This window comes from Erythrolamprus reginae, chromosome 1 (genome assembly GCF_031021105.1).
Source record: "Erythrolamprus reginae isolate rEryReg1 chromosome 1, rEryReg1.hap1, whole genome shotgun sequence".
NCBI lineage: Eukaryota > Metazoa > Chordata > Lepidosauria > Squamata > Dipsadidae > Erythrolamprus > Erythrolamprus reginae.
The window spans coordinates 232,514,306-232,534,254 of record NC_091950.1 but is presented as its reverse complement, the minus strand read 5'-3'; the positions used below and the strand labels follow the sequence as shown (position 1 = coordinate 232,534,254).

Here is a 19,949-nt window from a genome sequence, read left to right as displayed (position 1 = left end):
TATACTTTGCATGAATGACATTAAATCAGTTCTAAATTAGATTTAAAGTAAGCATTTAAGCAATCCTTGTAGTATAGTTGGAATACAAAGAATTTTGGTGATCTTATTTTCAGGCCTTCAGTATTTTCTTTTAATCAAGCTTACAGTGTGGCCATTTTTTGGTATTAGCCAGGCCTGTGATTTTTCCTATGAGCTTTTGAACTTACAATTTTCACCCCTAGCCTCTACTCCTGCTTACATTTCCTTAGGCATCCATAGGTCACACATGCAGAATATATGAAATCAAATGTCATGTAAGAATTTGCTGATACTAAAGGATGCCACGATTAAAAGGTTTTTCTGGCAAAAATCACAAATATTGAATGGTAGATCAACTATATTATTTTATTTTTGCAGAAGCAAGAAGCACTGCATTTTGACTTCATCCATTCATCCTGGCAGCCACTTTGTCGTACTAAGTCATTGCAGTTCGTGAAATCATTTTGACGTGTGCAAGGATTTGCTGAAAATTTTTAAAAGAGAAGAAATGTAAATAAAAGTGAGACATTACCAAAAGTAAAACTAGGAACTCTTTTACATGCAATGTTTTAGAGCTCAAAATCAAGCCTATTTATTTTTTAAAGGGGTAGATTCAAACCTGAAGATTTTTAAAACGGAAATAGTACTTAGAGCAATTATTTTAGAGTATATATTAAATATATACAGCTGCTGAATTATTAATTTCTCCAATAGTCCTGAACAAAATCAACAAAAATCTGGTATGGATTTTAAGTTCTTAATAAACTAAAATGGATTGATATCATCCTCATCTTTTCTGATTCAATTGCCTGGGCTCATCAACCACAAGAGTGGAGCATATAGAAGCATCATCAAGGCAACTCTAGATGTCTGGTTATCCCACAATAATATGCTTCATGTATTGTATTTGGTAGTCCAGCTGTCTTGCCTAGGTTTGTCTTGCTGGACAGCTGGCCATCTTCCATTATGCTTGATATTCTAACTAGAGACGGTTAGCTGTTCATATAAAATCTGTTCTTGAGTGACATGACATTTAAAAATTTTGGTTTAATAATTGAGCTTTAAAAAAAAAACTTACTGCATAGTCTGTCGTCACAAGCCGAAGGACAGTCCTCACAAGTTGGCCCTGAGTTATATGGAGTAGCAGTTTGACCTGCAAAGTTCCCTCTGGAATGAAAAAGATGAACAGAATGGTGCCATATATTTATTATTCATTCATTCATTCATTCATTCATTCATTCATTCATTCATTCATTCATTTTTCTATGCTGCTCAACTCCATAGGGACTCAGGGCAGCTCACAACAAAAACAAACATGAATCAGTATAAAAACATTTCAATTTTAAATAATTGCAGCCATCCATGCATTCATGGGCCAACCTCGCTAGCCATCCCCACAAGGTCAATGGCCCCAGGCTTGTCAGAAAAGCTAGGTCTTTCCGGCTTTCCGGAAGGCCAAACAGATGGGGGTAATGCTTATTATTACTCTTACATCTGTGATTTCTAAAAACTCCAAGCCATATCAATAGATAATTGACTTTGGCTGCATTGTCTTTATCTCTGGTTTGAGTTTCCAGTTTTGAAAGAGCAGAAAGCTCCACCATCAGAGGGGAAGATCTGACTTCTGAAGTCTTCTCCAAAAGACAGTAAATTCTGTCATGTTTTGTGACAGAGCAAAAAAAGATTTCCCCTGCTTGTTAAAGAAATAATTGAGGGAAACTTTGACTTTCTCCTCATATCTTGCTCTTCCATTTACCCTCTTTCTTTATTAACATTTTTCTCCATCTCTCTCTCTCTTTCTCCATTCTCTCTAAGCAACACAGAAAGGGTTTCCTCCTTTCCTGCCAATCATAGGCCATGACAGTTCGAGGATGCAAGTTTGCCTTCTATACATGCCATCCATGCTGTTACTCTGCATATTTTCTTATGCAAAGTTTTTTCAGATATTGTCCATAGGTGGGGATGGACCATGTGTCAAAGTATGTGACTGCAGGTTGGTGATTTCCAGTTCCGTTCCTGGAATTTCCACTCAAGTATTTTTTTTTAAAAAGGTGAATGGAAAAATAATCAAAATGAATACATAACAGTGAAAGGATTAGGACAAAAATTAAATTTAATTAAAATTTCAAATTAAAGAAATTAAATTAAATGCAATCTAATAGTAAATTCCATATAGTAAATATTTTGTCTCTTTATTCATATCAAAAATAGTAAATTGGAGTTCTGGGGGATCCATATATCCAGGTCTAGAAGGGGAAAGAAATTGAGTAGCCTCGAAATTCATTCCATCCATCCATCCATCCATCCATCCATCCATCCATCCATCCATCCATCCATCCATGGATGGATGGAATAATGGATGGATGGATGGGTTGAATGAATTTCTAGGCTACTCAATTTCACAACAATTCTGTTCAGCCTCATGAGTTAAAGAAACAATACCATGTTAAAAAACAGGTATCCAAGCACATCCTACCACATCATGACCAACACAGAAGGATATTTCGGGGAAATTGTAGAATTATATGGGTAGTCTTCATTCAATTATTGACTTAGACAGCAAACATTTGCAATTATGGTGGTAACAAAAAAACAATGTTGCTACCAATTATTCCCCTTTGTGACCACTTGGCTTAATGATTGAGTTGCCAGTCCAAATTGTGGTCACTAAATGAGGAGTATCTGTGTAGCCTTTTGTTTAAAAAACCCAAAGTCAGTTTTGATTTAACTCTATTCATAATCCAGGGCAGAAACAATAGAGATAAATAATTGGAAGATCTCCTGAAATAAAATATAACTAAGAGTGTATGTCAAGTATTTTTAACTTTATTGCTAGATAAAAGCATCTACAGGAAAGAACAATGATGTTACAGCACAAACTTTGTGGCTTATCATATTGTATCTAATTAGGGCACAAGAACAAAAGGGCAGGGTTTGCATTGTATCGTCATAATACCTATTTTTTTTCCATCATGACAACTATCAGTTCAAACATCTTTGCTAAATAACATTTCAGCCCATACCACTAGAGAAGATTATTGAAGAAAAGACGAGCCATTCTGGATTCTGACACTGGGACGGGAACGAGGCTATGTTCATTCTTAGCAAAAATAATTCTTCTTGTAGAAGCACAAGTGGAACATAGTAAATTACTTTTGAGGGTAGCATTAGGAAATTATATTTCTTCAAACTAGCAAGGTCAGTAAATGGTACCTGAGATTTTTCATTCCTATAATTCCATATTTCATCTTCAGAGTCAGATTTAGGAAAATCACCTACATAGAAAGGTACCTCAGGTGCCTGATATGCCTCTGGCCCATTTCTTAGAATATAACACTTAGAAATTATTTGTCGGAATCCCTATTTCAAATAATCCTTGGTGTCTTGATACATTTCATTTTCAATGAAAATGAAAAAATATCAACCCAAAAAAACCATACACTATGGCTAAACCTGAATTATCAGCATGCAAAACATATTGCAACTAATTAACATATAATAAATCTAGATAGGGACTGCCACGCTCACATTTATTTTGTTCTTTATATTGTACACAGCTTTATATTTTATTTGGGTGTAAGATTGTAAATCATATTTGAGTAAATTTTTTATTTAAGCTCATTGTTTTCTTTTCAGGGTAATCAGAGTCACTCTAGTTAGACTTGCCATAAATGTGAGAAAAATAGAAATCATAGCTGATACATACGCTGGGCAGTACTGACAAACGTAGAAGTAGTTGTATGGATTTGAAGGACAGTAGGCAACAGCGCAACCCACACGGTAACTTTTGTACCAAACTATCTGTAGATACAACAAATACACACAGGTTAATATGCTAGAAGCTTAATATTGATAATAAACATATGGACTTCAGAATATTGATGTAAGAAAATAAACCCAGACCCGAGCATGTTGCAGTATATACAGTATACCACAATAACAATGTGTATACTTCTCTAATCATTTCATATAAATGCCAAAGCAAAGAAATGTTAGAACAAATAAGGCTTCATCCTCTGTGCTTTAAATGTATATATTTAAAATGAAAAATACAACACTGTTCCATTCTGAACTTATAGACCATCTCTTTCTAAAGTGCACCATCACATCCACAGCAGTCTACGTGTCAAGTGCTATGACCAGCAAGCTATTTTCTCCTTCCCAGCTGTATAAAAGCCAAGGTCTGAATCTGCAGCTATTTGTGAATAACAAATAACCCATTTAGTATGTTTGCAATCCTTCATTTACTCCATATCAGTATTTAAAAAACAAAATAGTGCAACATTTAATCTAGTCTAGTTTTGCCTTTTCTTTATCATGTACTGGGACTATGGCTTTTAGCCAAGATCCTGCTGTGCTCAGGTCTATGGAATTATTTAGTGATTGTAAGGAAAAATTGGTTTTCTTGGCCATAGCATAGGAAAATGTTTTGCTATTAACTTTTTGTGGGATGTTTTCTCAATTTTCCAGTCTAGCCTCAAGCAATGATTTCCCCTTGTAACAACCAGGCCTGGCCTAGCTTAGTGATTCAGGATCAGCCATGGACTTAAGCTTAATTCAAGGGATTCTACCTTTTTTATCTCACCCATTTTTGTGGATTTATACTTGGTGAACATAGAAATGGCAAAGATACAAAAAAAGTACTACCTGAGTATAATGGCCAATAACAGAATCTGATGGGTTTGCTCCAACGCCAAAGACAAAATTTCTGTATTCATCATACCAAGACTGCAATACTTCAGTCCATGGCCTGACATTACTTGACTTGAATATATTTTCACCACATTGTATTCCATCTAAAAGTGAGTAGGGTTGAAAAAAAGCAACAGCAGGAAAACACAAGTGAATACATGTTTTGAAAGAGGCAAAAGGACAACAGAAAGAAGATAGCTGTGCATTTGCTATCTCTCCAGAAATAATGATGCGATCGTTTTGCTACACTATTGGAAAGGAAATGAACATTTTTTTGTGCCCAGATTTCTTACTGTAATGCTTTTGCAGAACATTTAATCTTTCAAAGTAGTAATCAATTGTTTTCTGATGAGCATTTAAAAACAATAATATAGTTTATTTAGAAGTAAATTAGAACCCAGATGCCCTATTGTGGGTATACTTGTATGTTTATTTATTTATTATTTTATTTTATTTATTATTTGGATTTGTATGCCGCCCCTCTCCGAAGACTCGGGGCGGCTCACAACAAGTGAAAAACAATCCAATACAATCCAATTAATTAAAATATTATAAGTTTAAGAAAATCCCCAATACTAACATACACACATACAGGCATACCATATATAACTTCAACGTGCCCAGGGGGAGATGTTTAGTTTCCCCATGCCCGACGGCAAAGGTGGGTTTTAAGGAGTTTACGGAAGGCAGGAAGAGTAGGGGCAGTTCTGATCTCCGGGGGGAGTTGGTTCCAGAGGGCCGGTGCCGCCACAGAGAAGGCTCTCCCCCTGGGGCCCGCCAACCGGCATTGTTTAGTTGACGGGACCCGGAGGAGGCCCACTCTGTGGGACCTAATCGGTCGCTGGGATTCGTGCGGCAGAAGGCGGTCTCGGAGATATTCTGGTCCAGTGCCATGAAGGGCTTTAAAGGTCATAACCAACACTTTGAATTGTGACCGGAAACTGATCGGCAACCAATGCAGACTGCGGAGTGATGGTGAAACATGGGCATACCTGGGTAAGCCCATGACTGCTCTCGCAGCTGCATTCTGCACGATCTGAAGTTTCCGAACACTTTTCAAAGGTAGCCCCATGTAGAGAGCATTACAGTAGTCGAACCTCGAGGTGATGAGGGCATGAGTGACTGTGAGCAATGAGTCCCGGTCCAGATAGGGCCGCAACTGGTGCACCAGGCGAACCTGGGCAAACGCCCCCCTCGCCACAGCCGAAAGATGGTTCTCTAATGTCAGCTGTGGATCGAGGAGGACGCCCAAGTTGCGGACCCTCTCTGAGGGGGTCAATGATTCCCCCCCCAGGGTAATGGACGGACAGATGGGATTGTCCTTGGGAGGCAAAACCCACAGCCACTCCGTCTTATCCGGGTTGAGTTTGAGTCTGTTGACACCCATCCAGGCCCCAACAGCCTCCAGGCACCGGCACATCACTTCCGCCGCTTCGTTGACTGGGCATGGGGTGGAGATGTAAAGCTGGGTATCATCGGCATATTGATGATACCTCACCCCATGTCCTTGGATGATCTCACCCAGCGGTTTCATGTAGATGTTAAATAGCAAGGGGGAGAGGACCGACCCCTGAGGCACCCCACAAGGGAGAGACCTCGGAGTCGACCTCTGACCCCCCACTAACACCGACTGTGACCGGCCAGAGAGGTAGGAGGAGAACCACTGAAGCACAGTGCCTCCCACCCCCAACCCCTCCAACCGGTGCAGAAGGATACCATGGTCGATGGTATCGAAAGCCGCTGAGAGGTCGAGGAGCACCAGGACAGAGGATAAACCCCTGTCCCGGGCCCGCCAGAGATCATCCATCAACGCGACCAAAGCGGTTTCCGTGCTGTAACCGGGCCTGAAGCCCGACTGCCGGGGACCTAGATAATCGGCTTCTTCCAAGGACCGCTGGAGCTGGAGTGCCACCACCTTCTCGACAACCTTCCCCATGAAGGGAAGGTTGGAGACTGGACGATAGTTGTTAAGTACTGCTGGGTCCAGGGAAGGCTTCTTGAGGAGGGGGCGCACAAGCGCTTCTTTATAGAGTGATGGAAAAACTCCCCTCCCCAAGGAAGCGTTGGTAATGTCCTGGGCCCAGCTCCGTGTCACCTCCCTGCTGGCCGAAACCAACCAGGAGGGACACGGATCCAGTAAACAGGTGGCAGAACTCACAGCTCCAATGGCCTTGTCCACTTCATCAGGTGTCACCAGATCAAACTCTTCCCAGACAGGTGGACAAGTACGTGCCCCAGTCACCTCGACTGACTCGTTGTCAGTCGACTCTGTTTTACAATTGGAGTCGAGGTCGGCCCGGATCTGAGCGACTTTATCAGCGAAAAACGTGTTAAACTCCTCGGCACTACTCTGCAAGGGCTCCCCAACTCCCCCCTGATTAAGAAGGGAGCGGGTCACCCTAAACAGAGCGGCCGGGCGGGATTCCGCTGATGCAATCAAGGCGGCATGGTACGCGCATCTTGCCGCCTTGAGCGCCACTTTGTAAGTCTTAATAAAAGCTCTTACAAGTGTTCGATCAGATTCAGACCTACTCTTCCTCCATCGCTTCTCTAGACGTCTCTTTTGGCGTTTCAACTCCCGGAGCTCCTCGTTGAACCATGGAGCTCTACGGGGTCTAGCGCCACGGAGAGGTCGCAAAGGCGCAATCCGGTCAAGAGCCTCCGCAGCAGCCGTATTCCAGGCCTCCGCAAGAGACTCTGCCGAACTGTGGATGAGTGCCTCTGGAATAACCCCAAGCGCCGTCTGGAAACCCTCTGGATCCATTAGGCGTCTGGGGCGGAACATCTTCATTGGTTCCGCCTCCCTGCGGGGAAGGATTGGAGCCAGGAAGTTAAGCCGTAGTAGAAAATGGTCTGACCATGACAAAGGCACTGCTTCTAAGCCCCTTAGTCTCAGACCATTACTCAGTTGCTCGGAAAGGAATACCATGTCAGGTGCGTGCCCCCCCTCATGAGTTGGACCCCGTACTACTTGAGTCAGGTCCATGGCTGTCATGGTGGCCATGAACTCCTGTGCCAACCCCGAGGTTTCGCCGAGTGACGGCAGGTTGAAGTCCCCCAAGACAATAAGTCTGGGGAACTCCACCGCCAACCCGGCTACCTCCTCGAGTAGCACAGGCAGGGCTTTTGACACGCAGCTGGGAGGCAGGTACGTGAGAAATAAGCCCACCTGAACCCCTAAGTCCAACCTCATCAAGAGTGACTCGCAACCCGCAATTTCCGGAGCAATGAGTCCACGCAGGCAAAGGCTCTCCCTGGCTATAATAGCCACTCCTCCCCCCCTTCCCTGGGGTCGAGGTTGATGCCATATCTGAAACCCAGCTGGTTAATACATAGTGTTGGCTAGACGAGTTTCACATAGGGCCGCAATATTGATGTTAAATCTTGCCAGCTCTCTGGAGACCAGGGCTGTTCTTCTTTCTGGTTGATTTTCTATGGGGTTGTCTTGAAGTGTACATATGTTCCATGTGCCAATGGTGAGTGGTGTCACCTTATGTTTTCTTTGAGATTTTGTTACTCAGCCACATTAAATGGGATCCCCTCCAACCGCGGCAAGCTGGACAGGGTTCTATAAAGCAACAATGTTTAGGACACCTTTTCTATAGCAATAGCAATAACATTTAGACTTATATACAGCTTCATAGTGCTTGTACAGCTGCTCTCAAAGCGGTTTACAGAATCAGCATATTGCTCTCAACAATCCGGGTTCTTATTTTAGCCACCTCAGAAGGATGGAAGGCTGAGTCAACCTTGAGCCGGTGGTGATATTTGAACTGCTGAACTACAGTGAGCGGGGAGCTGAAGTAGCCTGCAGTGATGCACTTTAACCACTGCACCTTCTAGCACCTTCTTCTTACTATGGAGGTGAGCATGTGATCCTAGAGAGGGCTTCTCAGTCACTCAGGTAGATGCCAAATTCAGCTGTTGCTCATCAACAGGAAGACGACCATTAGACCTGAGTCGTGTGTGTGCAGGTCCGTGGCTACAGTTCCCAGTATCCACACCTACTGCTTCAACACTCACCTATCATCACAGGGAGAGGTACGTGTAGTCAGCCTCACTCTCTCTTCCCAGATTCCATCTTACTCCAATAGCAGAACAAGAACTGAGACAATTGGAGACGTGCTGGGCACAGTGGTTGACCAGGGCATCTTTGATGTCTTGCCATGCTCTTAGCATACCACATTGCTTGCAGAGACTGCCTTCATGACTGTTGTCCTATTCTAGTAGGTTTCATCTGCTCAGTCTGCTGGGATCTGTCTTCACATGCTCAGGATAGACAAGTCCCTGTCTCACCAAATGTGAATGACCCAATGGCTACTCTCAACCTGGTTTGGCCAGCCTGTCAAAGCTGTTGCCCTGGATGTGGCTGCTGCACATGCTACAGCTACTAGGAGCCACAGGTGAGAGCTGGGTGACAAGTGAGGATCAAAGATGAATGAACTGCCCTAAGAGCTGCTCTAAAATGAGTTGCCATAAAAGGACACAACATGATCTACACCAGAGATGCTACCCCTCCCTGAAACAGAGGTGGTTAGATATTCTTCTGGTGTGGACGCAGCAATAATGAATGCCATGAATCTGGAGTTGGCTTTGTGGTTAGAAATCATCTTGTCTGCAAACTTGCCAATCTTCGCAAGGGAGTGAATGACCGATTCATGACACTGCATCTCCCAGGGCCAAGAGGAAAGCAAGCCACACTGATCAGTGCCTACACACCCGCAATGATGAACCCGGATGAAGAACAAATGTTATGAAGATCTCAATGTCCTACTTTCATCCATGAAGCACATCAACAAGCTGATTCTATTTGGTGATTTTAATGCGAGAGTAGGATCCGATCACTCTGCCTGGGATGGCGTCATTGGAAAAAATGTAATTGGCAAATGTAACAGCAATGGCATATTACTACTCAAGAGATGTGTGGCTCATGATCTGATCATCAGCAATATCATCTTTCACCTGCCCATTCACAAAAAGACATCCTGGATGCACCCATGTTCCAAGCACTGGCATTTTATTGATTATGTCATTGTGTGGAGGAAAGATAGACAGGATGTAAGGGTGACCAAGGCCATGCCAAGCACTGACTGTTGGACTGACTATAGACTCATCATCTTTCGGATTTAAATAGTAAGGATGTTGGAGATATTAGCAAGGTCCCTCAGGCAGAGAATGAGGGGATGTTCAAAGGGGAAGTTGTTCTAAGTGAGGTACATAGTGTCACCAAACCATCAAGTGCAGTTAGTAGAAATAAAAAGAGGACACATTTTCTTGTGGGTGATTCGACTGTTAGAGGTGTTGATTTGGGACAGAGTAAGGATGTGGTGAAGGAGATGAGGTGTCTCCCAGGGGCCACTGCCAGCAGCGACAGGAGGCGGATTACAAACATTGTCAAGGCTGTGAGTAAAGGTAATAACGTTGATGTGGTGGTGCATCTTGGCACAAATGATTTGTCCCAGAGAAATTTTAATGTAGTAAAAAGAGATTTTCAATGTCTGTGTGGAGCTGGGTAAAATAACTGATTCAGTGACTTTCTCAGAGGTGTTACCGGTTTGTGGCCAAGAGGATAAAACAACGTGTATCAGAGAGTTTAATGTGTGGTTAAGGCAGTGGTGTAAAGCTGAAGGTTTTGGATATGTAAGTCATGATGTCAGTAGATGGTCTAATATGGAGTTGTTTAAGAGGGAAGGTTTGCATCCATCATACAGAGGTACCCAGGTGCTCGGTGAGGAATTCAGAACTTTTTTGGACAGGCATTTAAACTAGGTAAAGGGGACAGAGATGTAACTGATGTGGGTGATTTCTGTCCCCGACCAATGAGGATAAATCAGTTTTTGGAAGCTTATGAAAAGGGAGCTGCAAATAAAATAGATGTAGTTGTTGATGAAAGGGGCAAACTAATAATGAAAATAATGTTCTTCGGGTAATGTGCACGAATGCTCTAAGCTTGAGCAACAAACTCTGTGAATTAATGGCCATAATATCTAGAGATAATTTGGATCTGGTTGCCATAACTGAGACATGGTTTAAGGATTCTAATGAATGGGAAATATCCATACCAGGATATACACTGTATAGGAAGGATAGAATAGAGAGAAGGGGAGGTGGAGTAGCCATTTATGTTAAAGAAAGTCTAAAAACAACACTAATTCAAAATACATATCAAGATCTGGAGACTCTCTGGATTTGCATGCAAAATAAAGGTTCTGTCATTAGAATTGGGGTGATCTATAGGCCTCCAGGGCAATCCGAGGAATATGACAACAAGATGGTGGATGAAATTACTCAAATGGCACTAAAGGGAGATATTGTGGTTATGGGTGATTTCAACATGCCTGATGTTGACTGGAATATCCCCAGTGCCATTACATGCAAAAGTAAGAATATAGTAGAGGCCTTTACAGGAGCAGCTCTGGCACAGCTGGTTAAGACACCAACTAGAGGGGAGAATACTCTAGATTTAGTTTTTACGAATGGGAATTGGGTTTCAGAGGTCAAGGTGGGAGAAAATTTAGGTTGCAGTGACCATCTATGTTTGTGGTTTGATGTAAAAACACATTGTGAGCAATCCTATAATGCAACCAAAGTATTGGATTTCAGAAAAACAAATTTTAATGCAATGGGGGAATATTTAGATAATGAATTAAAGGGGAGGGATAAAATGGCAGGAGTGAGAACCCAGTGGACTGTATTAAAAAAGGCCATCTTAAAAGCCACTGGACTGTATGTAAGACAAATAACTAAAGGTAAAAGGAAGAAGAAACCGCTATGGTTTAGCAATGATGTAAGGGCTATAGTCAATGAAAAAAAAGCTGCCTATAGGAGGTACAAAGAGTCTGGAAGTATAGCTGACAGGGAGGTGTATAAAATGAGACAGAAGAAGGCGAAACAGATAACATATGCTGCTAAAGCCTCAAAAGAGGAAGAAATTGCCAAATCTGTAAAGAAGGGGGATAAAACCTTCTTCAGATATATTAGTGATAAGAAGAAGAAAAACTGCGGCATCACGAAGCTTAGTACTGGGAATAATACATGCATTAATGGGAATAAGGAGATCGCTGACCATTTCAATAGCTACTTCTGTTCAGTTTTCTCAAAAGACACCTTACAAAATAATACTATAGAGGGATATAGCATTGCTTCCAGCTGTACGGATTCAGCTCCAGTGATCTTAGAAGCCGATGTCTTAGAAGAACTTGAACGATTAAAGATAAATAAGGCAATGGGTCCAGATGGCATCCACCCCAGAGTTCTTAAAGAACTCAGATTTGTCATTGCTACCCCCCTGACTGATTTGTTTAACCAATCTTTGTTAACAGGAGAAGTTCCTGAGGATTGGAGAATGGCCAGTGTTGTGCCTATCCACAACAAGGGCAGTAGAGAAGAAACTGGTAACTACAGGCCAGTTAGCTTGACATCAGTGGTAGTTAAAATGATGGAGACTCTACTCAAAAAGAGGATAAATCAGCACCTTAAAAACAATAACTTTTTGGACCCAAATCAGCATGGCTTTACTGAAGACAAATCATGTCAGACTAATCTCATTGATTTCTTTGACTATGTCACAAAGGTGTTGGATGAAGGTGGTGCCGTGGATATTGCCTACCTGGACCTCAGCAAAGCCTTTGATACGGTTCCACATAAAGAGCTGATAGATAAATTAGTGAAGATTGGACTTAATCCCTGGATAGTTCAATGGATTTGCAGCTGGCTGAAGCGTAGACATCAGAGAGTTATTGTTAACGGCGAGTATTCTGAGCAGAGTCAGGTTACAAGCGGTGTGCCACAAGGGTCTGTTCTGGGTCCTTTTCTTTTTAATATGTTTGTGAGTGACATAGGGGAAGGTTTGGTAGGGAAGGTTTGCCTATTTGCCGATGACTCTAAAGTGTGCAATAGGGTTGATATTCCTGGAGGCGTCTGTAATATGGTAAATGATTTAGCTTTACTAGATAAATGGTCAAAGCAATGGAAACTGCAGTTTAATGTTTCCAAATGTAAAATAATGCACTTGGGGAAAAGGAATCCTCAATCTGAGTATTGTATTGGCAATTCTGTGTTAGCAAATACTTCAGAAGAAAAGGATTTAGGGGTAGTGATTTCTGACAGTCTCAAAATGGGTGAACAGTGCAGTCAGGCGGTAGGGAAAGCAAGTAGGATGCTTGGCTGCATAGCTAGAGGTATAACAAGCAGGAAAAGGGAGATTATGATCCCGCTATATAGAATGCTGGTGAGACCACATTTGGAATACTGTGTTCAGTTCTGCAGACCTCACCTACAAAAAGATATTGACAAAATTGAACGGGTCCAAAGATGGGCTACAAGCAGTGTTCCCTCTAATTTTTTGGGGGGGTGGGCGCAAAAGTATAGTGTCTGAGCGGCAGTCCCTTCGGGACTGGGCAGCACAGAAATATTAAATAAATAAATAAACAAACAAACAAACAAACAAACAAACAAATAAAAAACCCACCCTGTTTTGCCTCAGAGAATTTCAAAATAAAATACTGTACTCTGTGTCTATAACAGTGAGCTCATAATAGGGCAACTCTATCAATATCAAAATGCCACTTAATAAATAGTTGAGCTAGTTTCAAACTAGATTTTGATTTTCTTTCTCTCTTCCTTACTCCCATTCTTTTTCTTTTTCTTTTCCTTCCTCTCTTTTTTCTATCTGTTTCTCTCTCTTCCTCTCTTCCTCTCTCTCTCCTTCCCTCTCACTCTTTCCCTCTCGGCTTCTGGGCAGGTTTGAAAAACTCTGATGATTTTTAAGTGAGCGATTGCTCACTGCTCAGCTTAGAGAGAACTATGGCTACAAGAATGATGGAAGGTCTTAAGCATAAAACGTATCAGGAAAGACTTAATGAACTAAATCTGTATAGTCTGGAGGACAGAAGGAAAAGGGGGGACATGATCGAAACATTTAAACATATTAAAGGGTTAAATAAGGTCCAGGAGGGAAGTGTTTTTAATAAGAAAGTGAACACAAGAACAAGGGGACACAATCTGAAGTTAGTTGGGGGAAAGATCAAAAGTAACATGAGAAAATATTATTTTACTGAAAGAGTAGTAGATCCTTGGAACAAACTTCCAGTAGACGTGGTTGGTAAATCCACAGTAACTGAATTTAAACATGCCTGGGATAAACATATATCCATCCTAAGATAAAATACAGAAAATAGTATAAGGGCAGACTAGATGGACCATGAGGTCTTTTTCTGCCGTCAGACTTCTATGTTTCTATGTTTCTATCTCCAAATTAAGCTTTCACATCAAGCCAAAGAGATGTCCACAGGGAAACAAAGCTGCGATGAAATGGATACGTGTCAGTAAACTGAGGAATCCCAACACAGCAGCTTCACTAGCAGAAGATCTTGACAACCAACTCTCAGAGCTGCAATTAGAGGAAAATGCTGAGAAGGGCTGGAACACCTTGGGAACACTGTGCACTCTTCTACACTAAAGGTTCTAGGACCCTCACACAGGAAACAGCAGGACTGGTTTGATGAAAATGATAAAGAGATCAAGGCCCTACTTGATGAAAGGCACCGCCTTCATGGTGCTTATCAGATTGACCCATCATCAACAGCTAAGAAAATAGCGCCGGTCGACTTACTGGCTGGCAGCCTTTGCCGGAGGGACCGGGCAGACACCGGACTCCCTCATGGCGGCCGCCATCTTGTTTTTGGCCGAAATCTCGCGAGATGAGATTTCGGGCGAAAATCAGGCCCACAAGGCCTGACGTTGCTGCCGGTCAGGGGCGGGGCTTGGAGGCCCTATTTAAGGGCCTGCAGGCCCTGGGCCAGGCCTCTTTGCTTGGACCGGCAGCTGGAGCAGACACTCATTTGAGTTTTGCTCCTGGCAGCCATTTTGTGGTGGCCTCGTGTTGCGGCCGCCATTTTGGATCCAGTGAAGAGGCCTTTCTGCTAGGCCCAGCTGTGCCCTTGGACTCCGGAGCAGCTTCTGAGCGGCGGCGCTGGTGTCCTTGTCCCCCTCGGGCCCGAGGGGGAGTGGTGATTCACTCCCGGCTGGGAGGGGCCTTGCCCAGGGGTCAGGGGGTTCTTGGCCTTGGGGTCCACAGGGGTTCCCGGGGTAAGGGGCCCTGTTGTCACTCCAGGGGAGGTTCTATTGTTTAATCCCCCAGGGTGGTTTTTTCCTGGCAAGGTTTGGGCCTTGCTGCAGGGGTTTTTGGGGAAAAAAGGGGTTTTTTCTTCATTTATATTGTTTTAAAGGTGGCATGGCCCCTAAGAAGAGGCAAGCCAGGGCCCCTGTGGCTCAGCCTGCGGTTACGCGCCCCAGGAGGGCCCTTAGGCCTTCTGCCCGGGCTCGGGCAAGTATGGAGGGGGCCCCAGGGGTGGTGCCTGCGGAGGGGGCGGTGGGGCCTTTACCTACAGCCCCTCACTCTGATGTTTCTCCTGCCCTTTCTTGGGCTAGGGTGTTGGAGAGGCTCGATGAGCTCGAGCACTGGCGGAGCGGCTCGGGCCCTTGGGGGGCCCTCGAACAGGTACCAGCGGCATTGGGAGCAGCTCCATCGGCAGCCCAGGCTGGACAGACGGCCCATACCGGGCAGATGGCCCACACCGGGCAGGCGGCCCAGTCGGGGCACTTGACGGCTTTTCCGGTGGCGGGGCCCCCTTGGATGTCTTCAACCCCGTACGGGGCAGGTGAGGTTGCACCACACAATACACATTCTTCATTTCTCCCCCTGGCTGGTGCGAGTTTTCCCCCGACGGGGCTGGGAAATGGGGTTAGCTTTGGGGGCCCCCAGGCGGGCGCATGCGGGCAGGTATGGTCGCCGCCGGCCCCGTTGGCGGGGGCGCCTGCGCCTGGCGTGGCGCCGCCGCTCGGGCCGGTGGGGGCTGGGGTGCCCGGGGTGCCCGGGGTGGGGGGTTGGACCCCTACAGCTCCTGCTGTTATGCCCCCGCTTCCATTGATGGCCTATCCCCAAGGTTTTGGGGTGCTGGGGCCGGGGGCCACCACGGTGTGGGACCCGTTCGCCAGTATTAAGGCGGGGGCCATTCCGTGTGGTCTGCCGGCCACCCCTTTAGGGTACCACCTTCACCCGTCCGTGAAGGAGGCCATTTGGAGGGGGGAGTACGTGGACCTCTTTTCATTGCTCAATCGGGAGGTCCCTAAACAGGAGAAAGAAGTAGTTCCTGGGGAAAAGCCCAAGAAAACAAAGGTCACCAAGTGCTTCAGCTCCTGGCTGTACGCTTTTCTGACATATGCGTCAGTGGTGATTCAGAGGCAGCCAGCCATGGCCTCGGCGATGCTTAAGTATATTGATTTGATCGCCAGGGCTAATTTTGAATACAAAGGCACCATATGGCGCCATTATGATAAAGGGTTTAGGATGAGGATGGCTGTGGAGCCCAACCTGCCGTGGGATATGGTGGTACCGGACCTGTGGTTCAGGGCCACTCATATGTCTGGCAAGGAGGGGTGTGAGTGGACCGACAGCGGTCATTTCATGGAGGAGGAGCCTGCGGTGGTCACGCCGGCCAAGGTGACTCCTGGGGCGGCTGGTAAGGGGGCCTCACCCACCTGTCATGAATTTGCTGCGAAGGGGGCGTGTTTTTGTCCCTTTTGCAAATATAAGCATGCCTGTGGGAATTGTGGGGGGCCCCATGCATCTGCTGTCTGCCCCTGCCCCAAGAAGGGGGCGGAAAAGAAGGGTGGGGGTCCAGGAAAGCCTCCCGCATCAGCTGGGGGAAAAGGGGCCCAGCCCAATTAATGTCTCTGTGCTTGAGGGTTGGTTGGTTGACTACCACCCTCGCTCGAGAGCGGCTGCTCTCTTGCTAGGTTTCTCTAAGGGATTTAGGATCCCTTATGTGGGGGTCAGGAAGGCTTTCATGTCCGACAACCTTAGATCGGTTGTCGGACATGAGGACATTGTTAGGGCCAAGATTGGGAAGGAGGTGGCCGAGGGCAGGGTCCTTGGGCCTTTCCCGGAGCTGCCCTTTCCGAATCTTAGGGTGTCCCCTCTGGGGGTGGTCCCCAAAAAGGCGAGTGGTGAATTTAGGTTGATTCACCATTTGTCTTTTCCTAAAGGGGAGTCAGTGAATGATTTCATTCCTGACGAACTGTGTTCGGTGCGGTACGCATCCTTTGATGCGGCTGTGTCCATGGTTAGGAAGTGCGGGGTTGGAGCCCTTATGGGTAAGTGCGACATTAAGTCGGCATTCCGGCTCCTCCCCATACACCCGGACGACTTCGAGCTCCTGGGCTTCCATTTCGAAGGTGGTTTTTATGTAGACAGGGCATTGCCGATGGGCTGCTCTGTCTCGTGCTCTCTCTTCGAGAGTTTTAGCACCTTCTTGGAATGGGCGCTCAGGAGGCGTAGTGGCCTGGGCTCTGTCGTTCACTACCTTGATGATTTCCTCATGGCAGGGCCTGCGCACTCGGTGCAATGTTTTGCGCTGATGCGGGACTTCGAAGCCCTTTGTGCTCAGATAGGGGTGCCTTTAGCCTCTGAGAAGACCGAAGGCCCTGCCACCAGGATTACCTTCCTCGGTATTGAATTGGACTCAGAGGAGCAATCTTCTAGATTGCCCCTGGACAAGTTGGAAAAAATCAGGTGCAAGCTGGAGGCGGTCCTGGGCTGCAGGAAGGTGACTCTTCGGCAGCTCCAGGAACTGGCCGGGATCCTTAATTTTGCCTGTCGGGTAGTAGTGCCAGGCAGGGCCTTTTCCAGACGGTTGTATGATGCGATGAAGGGGCTGCGTTTGCCTCATCATCGTACCCGCTTATGCGCAGGAGTCAGGGCTGACCTCTGCGTGTGGCGGGAGTTTTTGGAGCACTTTAATGGATTGTCTTTTTGGAGGCAGGAGCTTCTTTTGGAAGCTGAATTGCAGCTGTGCTCGGATGCTGTGGGGACTTGTGGTTTTGGGGTAGTGCTAGGTGACCAGTGGTGCTGGTCGGTGTGGCCTCCGGAATGGAGTGCCTCTTCTCTGGTTAAGGACCTGACTTTTTTGGAGCTGTTCCCCTTGATAGTGGCCTTAGAGCTTTGGGGGGAGCAGTTTAGGAACAAGACTGTGCACTTTTGGTGCGACAACCTAGCGGTTGTCCATGTTGTTAATGCCCTGTCCTCTAAGAGTGACAGGGTCATGCGGCTTGTCCGCCATTTTGTGCACAAGTCCTTGTCCCTAAACGCCTTGTTTTTGGCCAGACATGTCCCCGGGCTGGATAACGGAGTGGCTGACGCCTTGTCCCGTGGTCAGTTGTCCAGGTTTCGGACCCTGGCCCCATGGGCACGGGAGTCGCCAGAGGTGTTCCCAGTCCACCTTTGGAGCCTGGGCGGGCTCCCGAGCGTTGGAGAGACGAGGCCTCCAGGGCGATCGCCCTTTCGGTAGCACCGGGCACCCTGCGGGCCTACCAGAGTGTAGGTAAGGAGTTTGGGGATTTCAGGCAGGGTAAGGGTTACCCCCATAGTTGGCCTGCCCCAGTTGAACACCTGGCGGAATTTTGTGTCCTGCTGAGGCAGCGTGGCCTTTCAGTTAGGACTATTAGGTCCAGGTTAGCCGGCCTCGCCTTTCTGTCCAAGGCGGGGGGCTTCAGAGATTTTTCTGGTGACTTCCGCATTCAGAAGATGCTGGAAGGCTGGTTGAGGGAGCGACAGGGGGTCCCTTCTGACACTCGTCAGGCCCTGACGGTTCAGCAGCTGTCCTTGATTAATCAGGCCTTGGACAGTCTGTGTGCCTCTCTGTACGAGGCCCGTCTTTTTAGGGCAGCCACTTGTGTAATGTTTTTTGGGGCCCTTAGGGTCAGCGAGGCAATAGCTTCCTCACAGGCTGACTTGTCGCTCCGTGCCTTCCAGTTCACTGATCTGGCCTTCAGACAAGGGGGTGTCTCACTTTTGGTGAGACATTCCAAGACAGATCAGTTGCACAGAGGGGTTAAGATAGAACTTAGTGCAGCCACCGATCAGTCTGTATGCCCGGTGGCCGCTTTGCAGCAATTTTGTGCCTTAAGGGGGTCAGGGCAAGGGTACCTATTTAAGCATCAGGACGGTACCCCTCTGACCCGTTATCAATTCTGGGCTTTAGTGTCTAAGGCAATGGCTCAGGTGGGCATGGATCCCGCCGGATATGGAACGCATTCGTTCCGTATCGGCGCCGCCACTAGTGCGGCGCTTTCTGGTTTCCCGGCCCATCGGATTCGGGAGATCGGCCGCTGGCGGTCGGCGGCATATTTGGGTTATGTTAGGCCCGCCGAGGATCCTAGGCAGGGCTTAGGCTAGGTAACCTCTCTGTGTGTGTCCTCTTTCAGGTCCCCATGCCAATCAGAAACCGACGGCGCTGCTGTGTGGCCACAGCATGGTATTTTGGGCCGGCCGCTCAGCAGCCAGAAGCGCCATCGGGACCCAGTTGTCATTGGGACGTTGGGTCAATGTTGTTTGGATGGGCCGGAGAGGTATGCGGTGGGAGGGGCTCCTACCGACGTTGCTGGGAGGGCGGCATCTCAGGGCTGTACCCGGTGCTGCTGGGCGGGCGGCTACCCAGGGTCGCGCTCAGAGGGGACTGGGTGGGCGGCAGCCCATAGCCGCACCCAGATGGCTGGTCTTGCACCTCGGTGGCAATGACCTATGCCTGCTTGGTGGTCTACCGTTGATCATCCAGGCGCGCGAAGACCTGCGGTGGCTTCGCACTGTGTGGCCAACCACGCAAGTGGTGTGGTCAGAGATCCTCCCAAGGATCATATGGAGGGACGCCATTTCCCTTAGGGCCATTCACCGGGTCAGGCGTAGAGTGAATAAGGCTCTGGGTAAAACAGTTAGGGAATTAGGTGGGGTTGTAGTGGCCCATCCCCTCATCACGGTAGATCGGCCATGGCTTTACCGGGCCGATGGCGTTCACCTGTCAGAACAGGGGAACGCCATTTTCTTACAGGACCTGCAGCGGTCTCTGCGTGAGCTGGCGCAGATAGAGGGGGGAGTCGGGGGGCCAAGATAGAGATCTGACCCCCGCTCCGTGGCAGGTTAGGGGCGGAAATCTGGGTGGTGGTTAGCAACTGTGCGTTCTCCCTTGGGCATCTTTGGGGATGATTGACAGGTTCTCTCCAAGCTCATGGTGGGGTGCTACCTGAGCAGTTGGGGGGCACCTGTCTTTGGGTCCCGCACATTGAAGTCCCCGGGTAGGGGTGCGCCGGCGGGACTCCCCTCATGCGAGAGCATGGCAGGGTCTCAGGTGAGGGAGAGGTCCCTCACCTGGACTAGCATTGAGCTACGCCCATAGTTGCCCAGG

At 46.8% G+C, this 19,949-nt stretch overlaps 1 protein-coding gene across 1 annotated transcript in view; it reads right to left on the bottom strand.

Annotated features, from left to right (window-relative positions):
- Positions 1–19,949, bottom strand: part of LOC139156646 (cysteine-rich venom protein LIO1) — a 30,969-nt gene continuing 11,020 nt past the window's right edge. Inside the window, exons 5-8 of the mRNA XM_070732518.1 lie at positions 4,666–4,814; positions 3,725–3,819; positions 1,097–1,185; positions 1–502 (exon numbers count right to left, since the gene is read on the bottom strand). Coding sequence (XP_070588619.1) covers positions 375–502; positions 1,097–1,185; positions 3,725–3,819; positions 4,666–4,814 — 461 coding nt within the window. The 3' untranslated portion in view covers positions 1–374. The remainder of the gene's footprint in view (positions 503–1,096; positions 1,186–3,724; positions 3,820–4,665; positions 4,815–19,949) is intronic.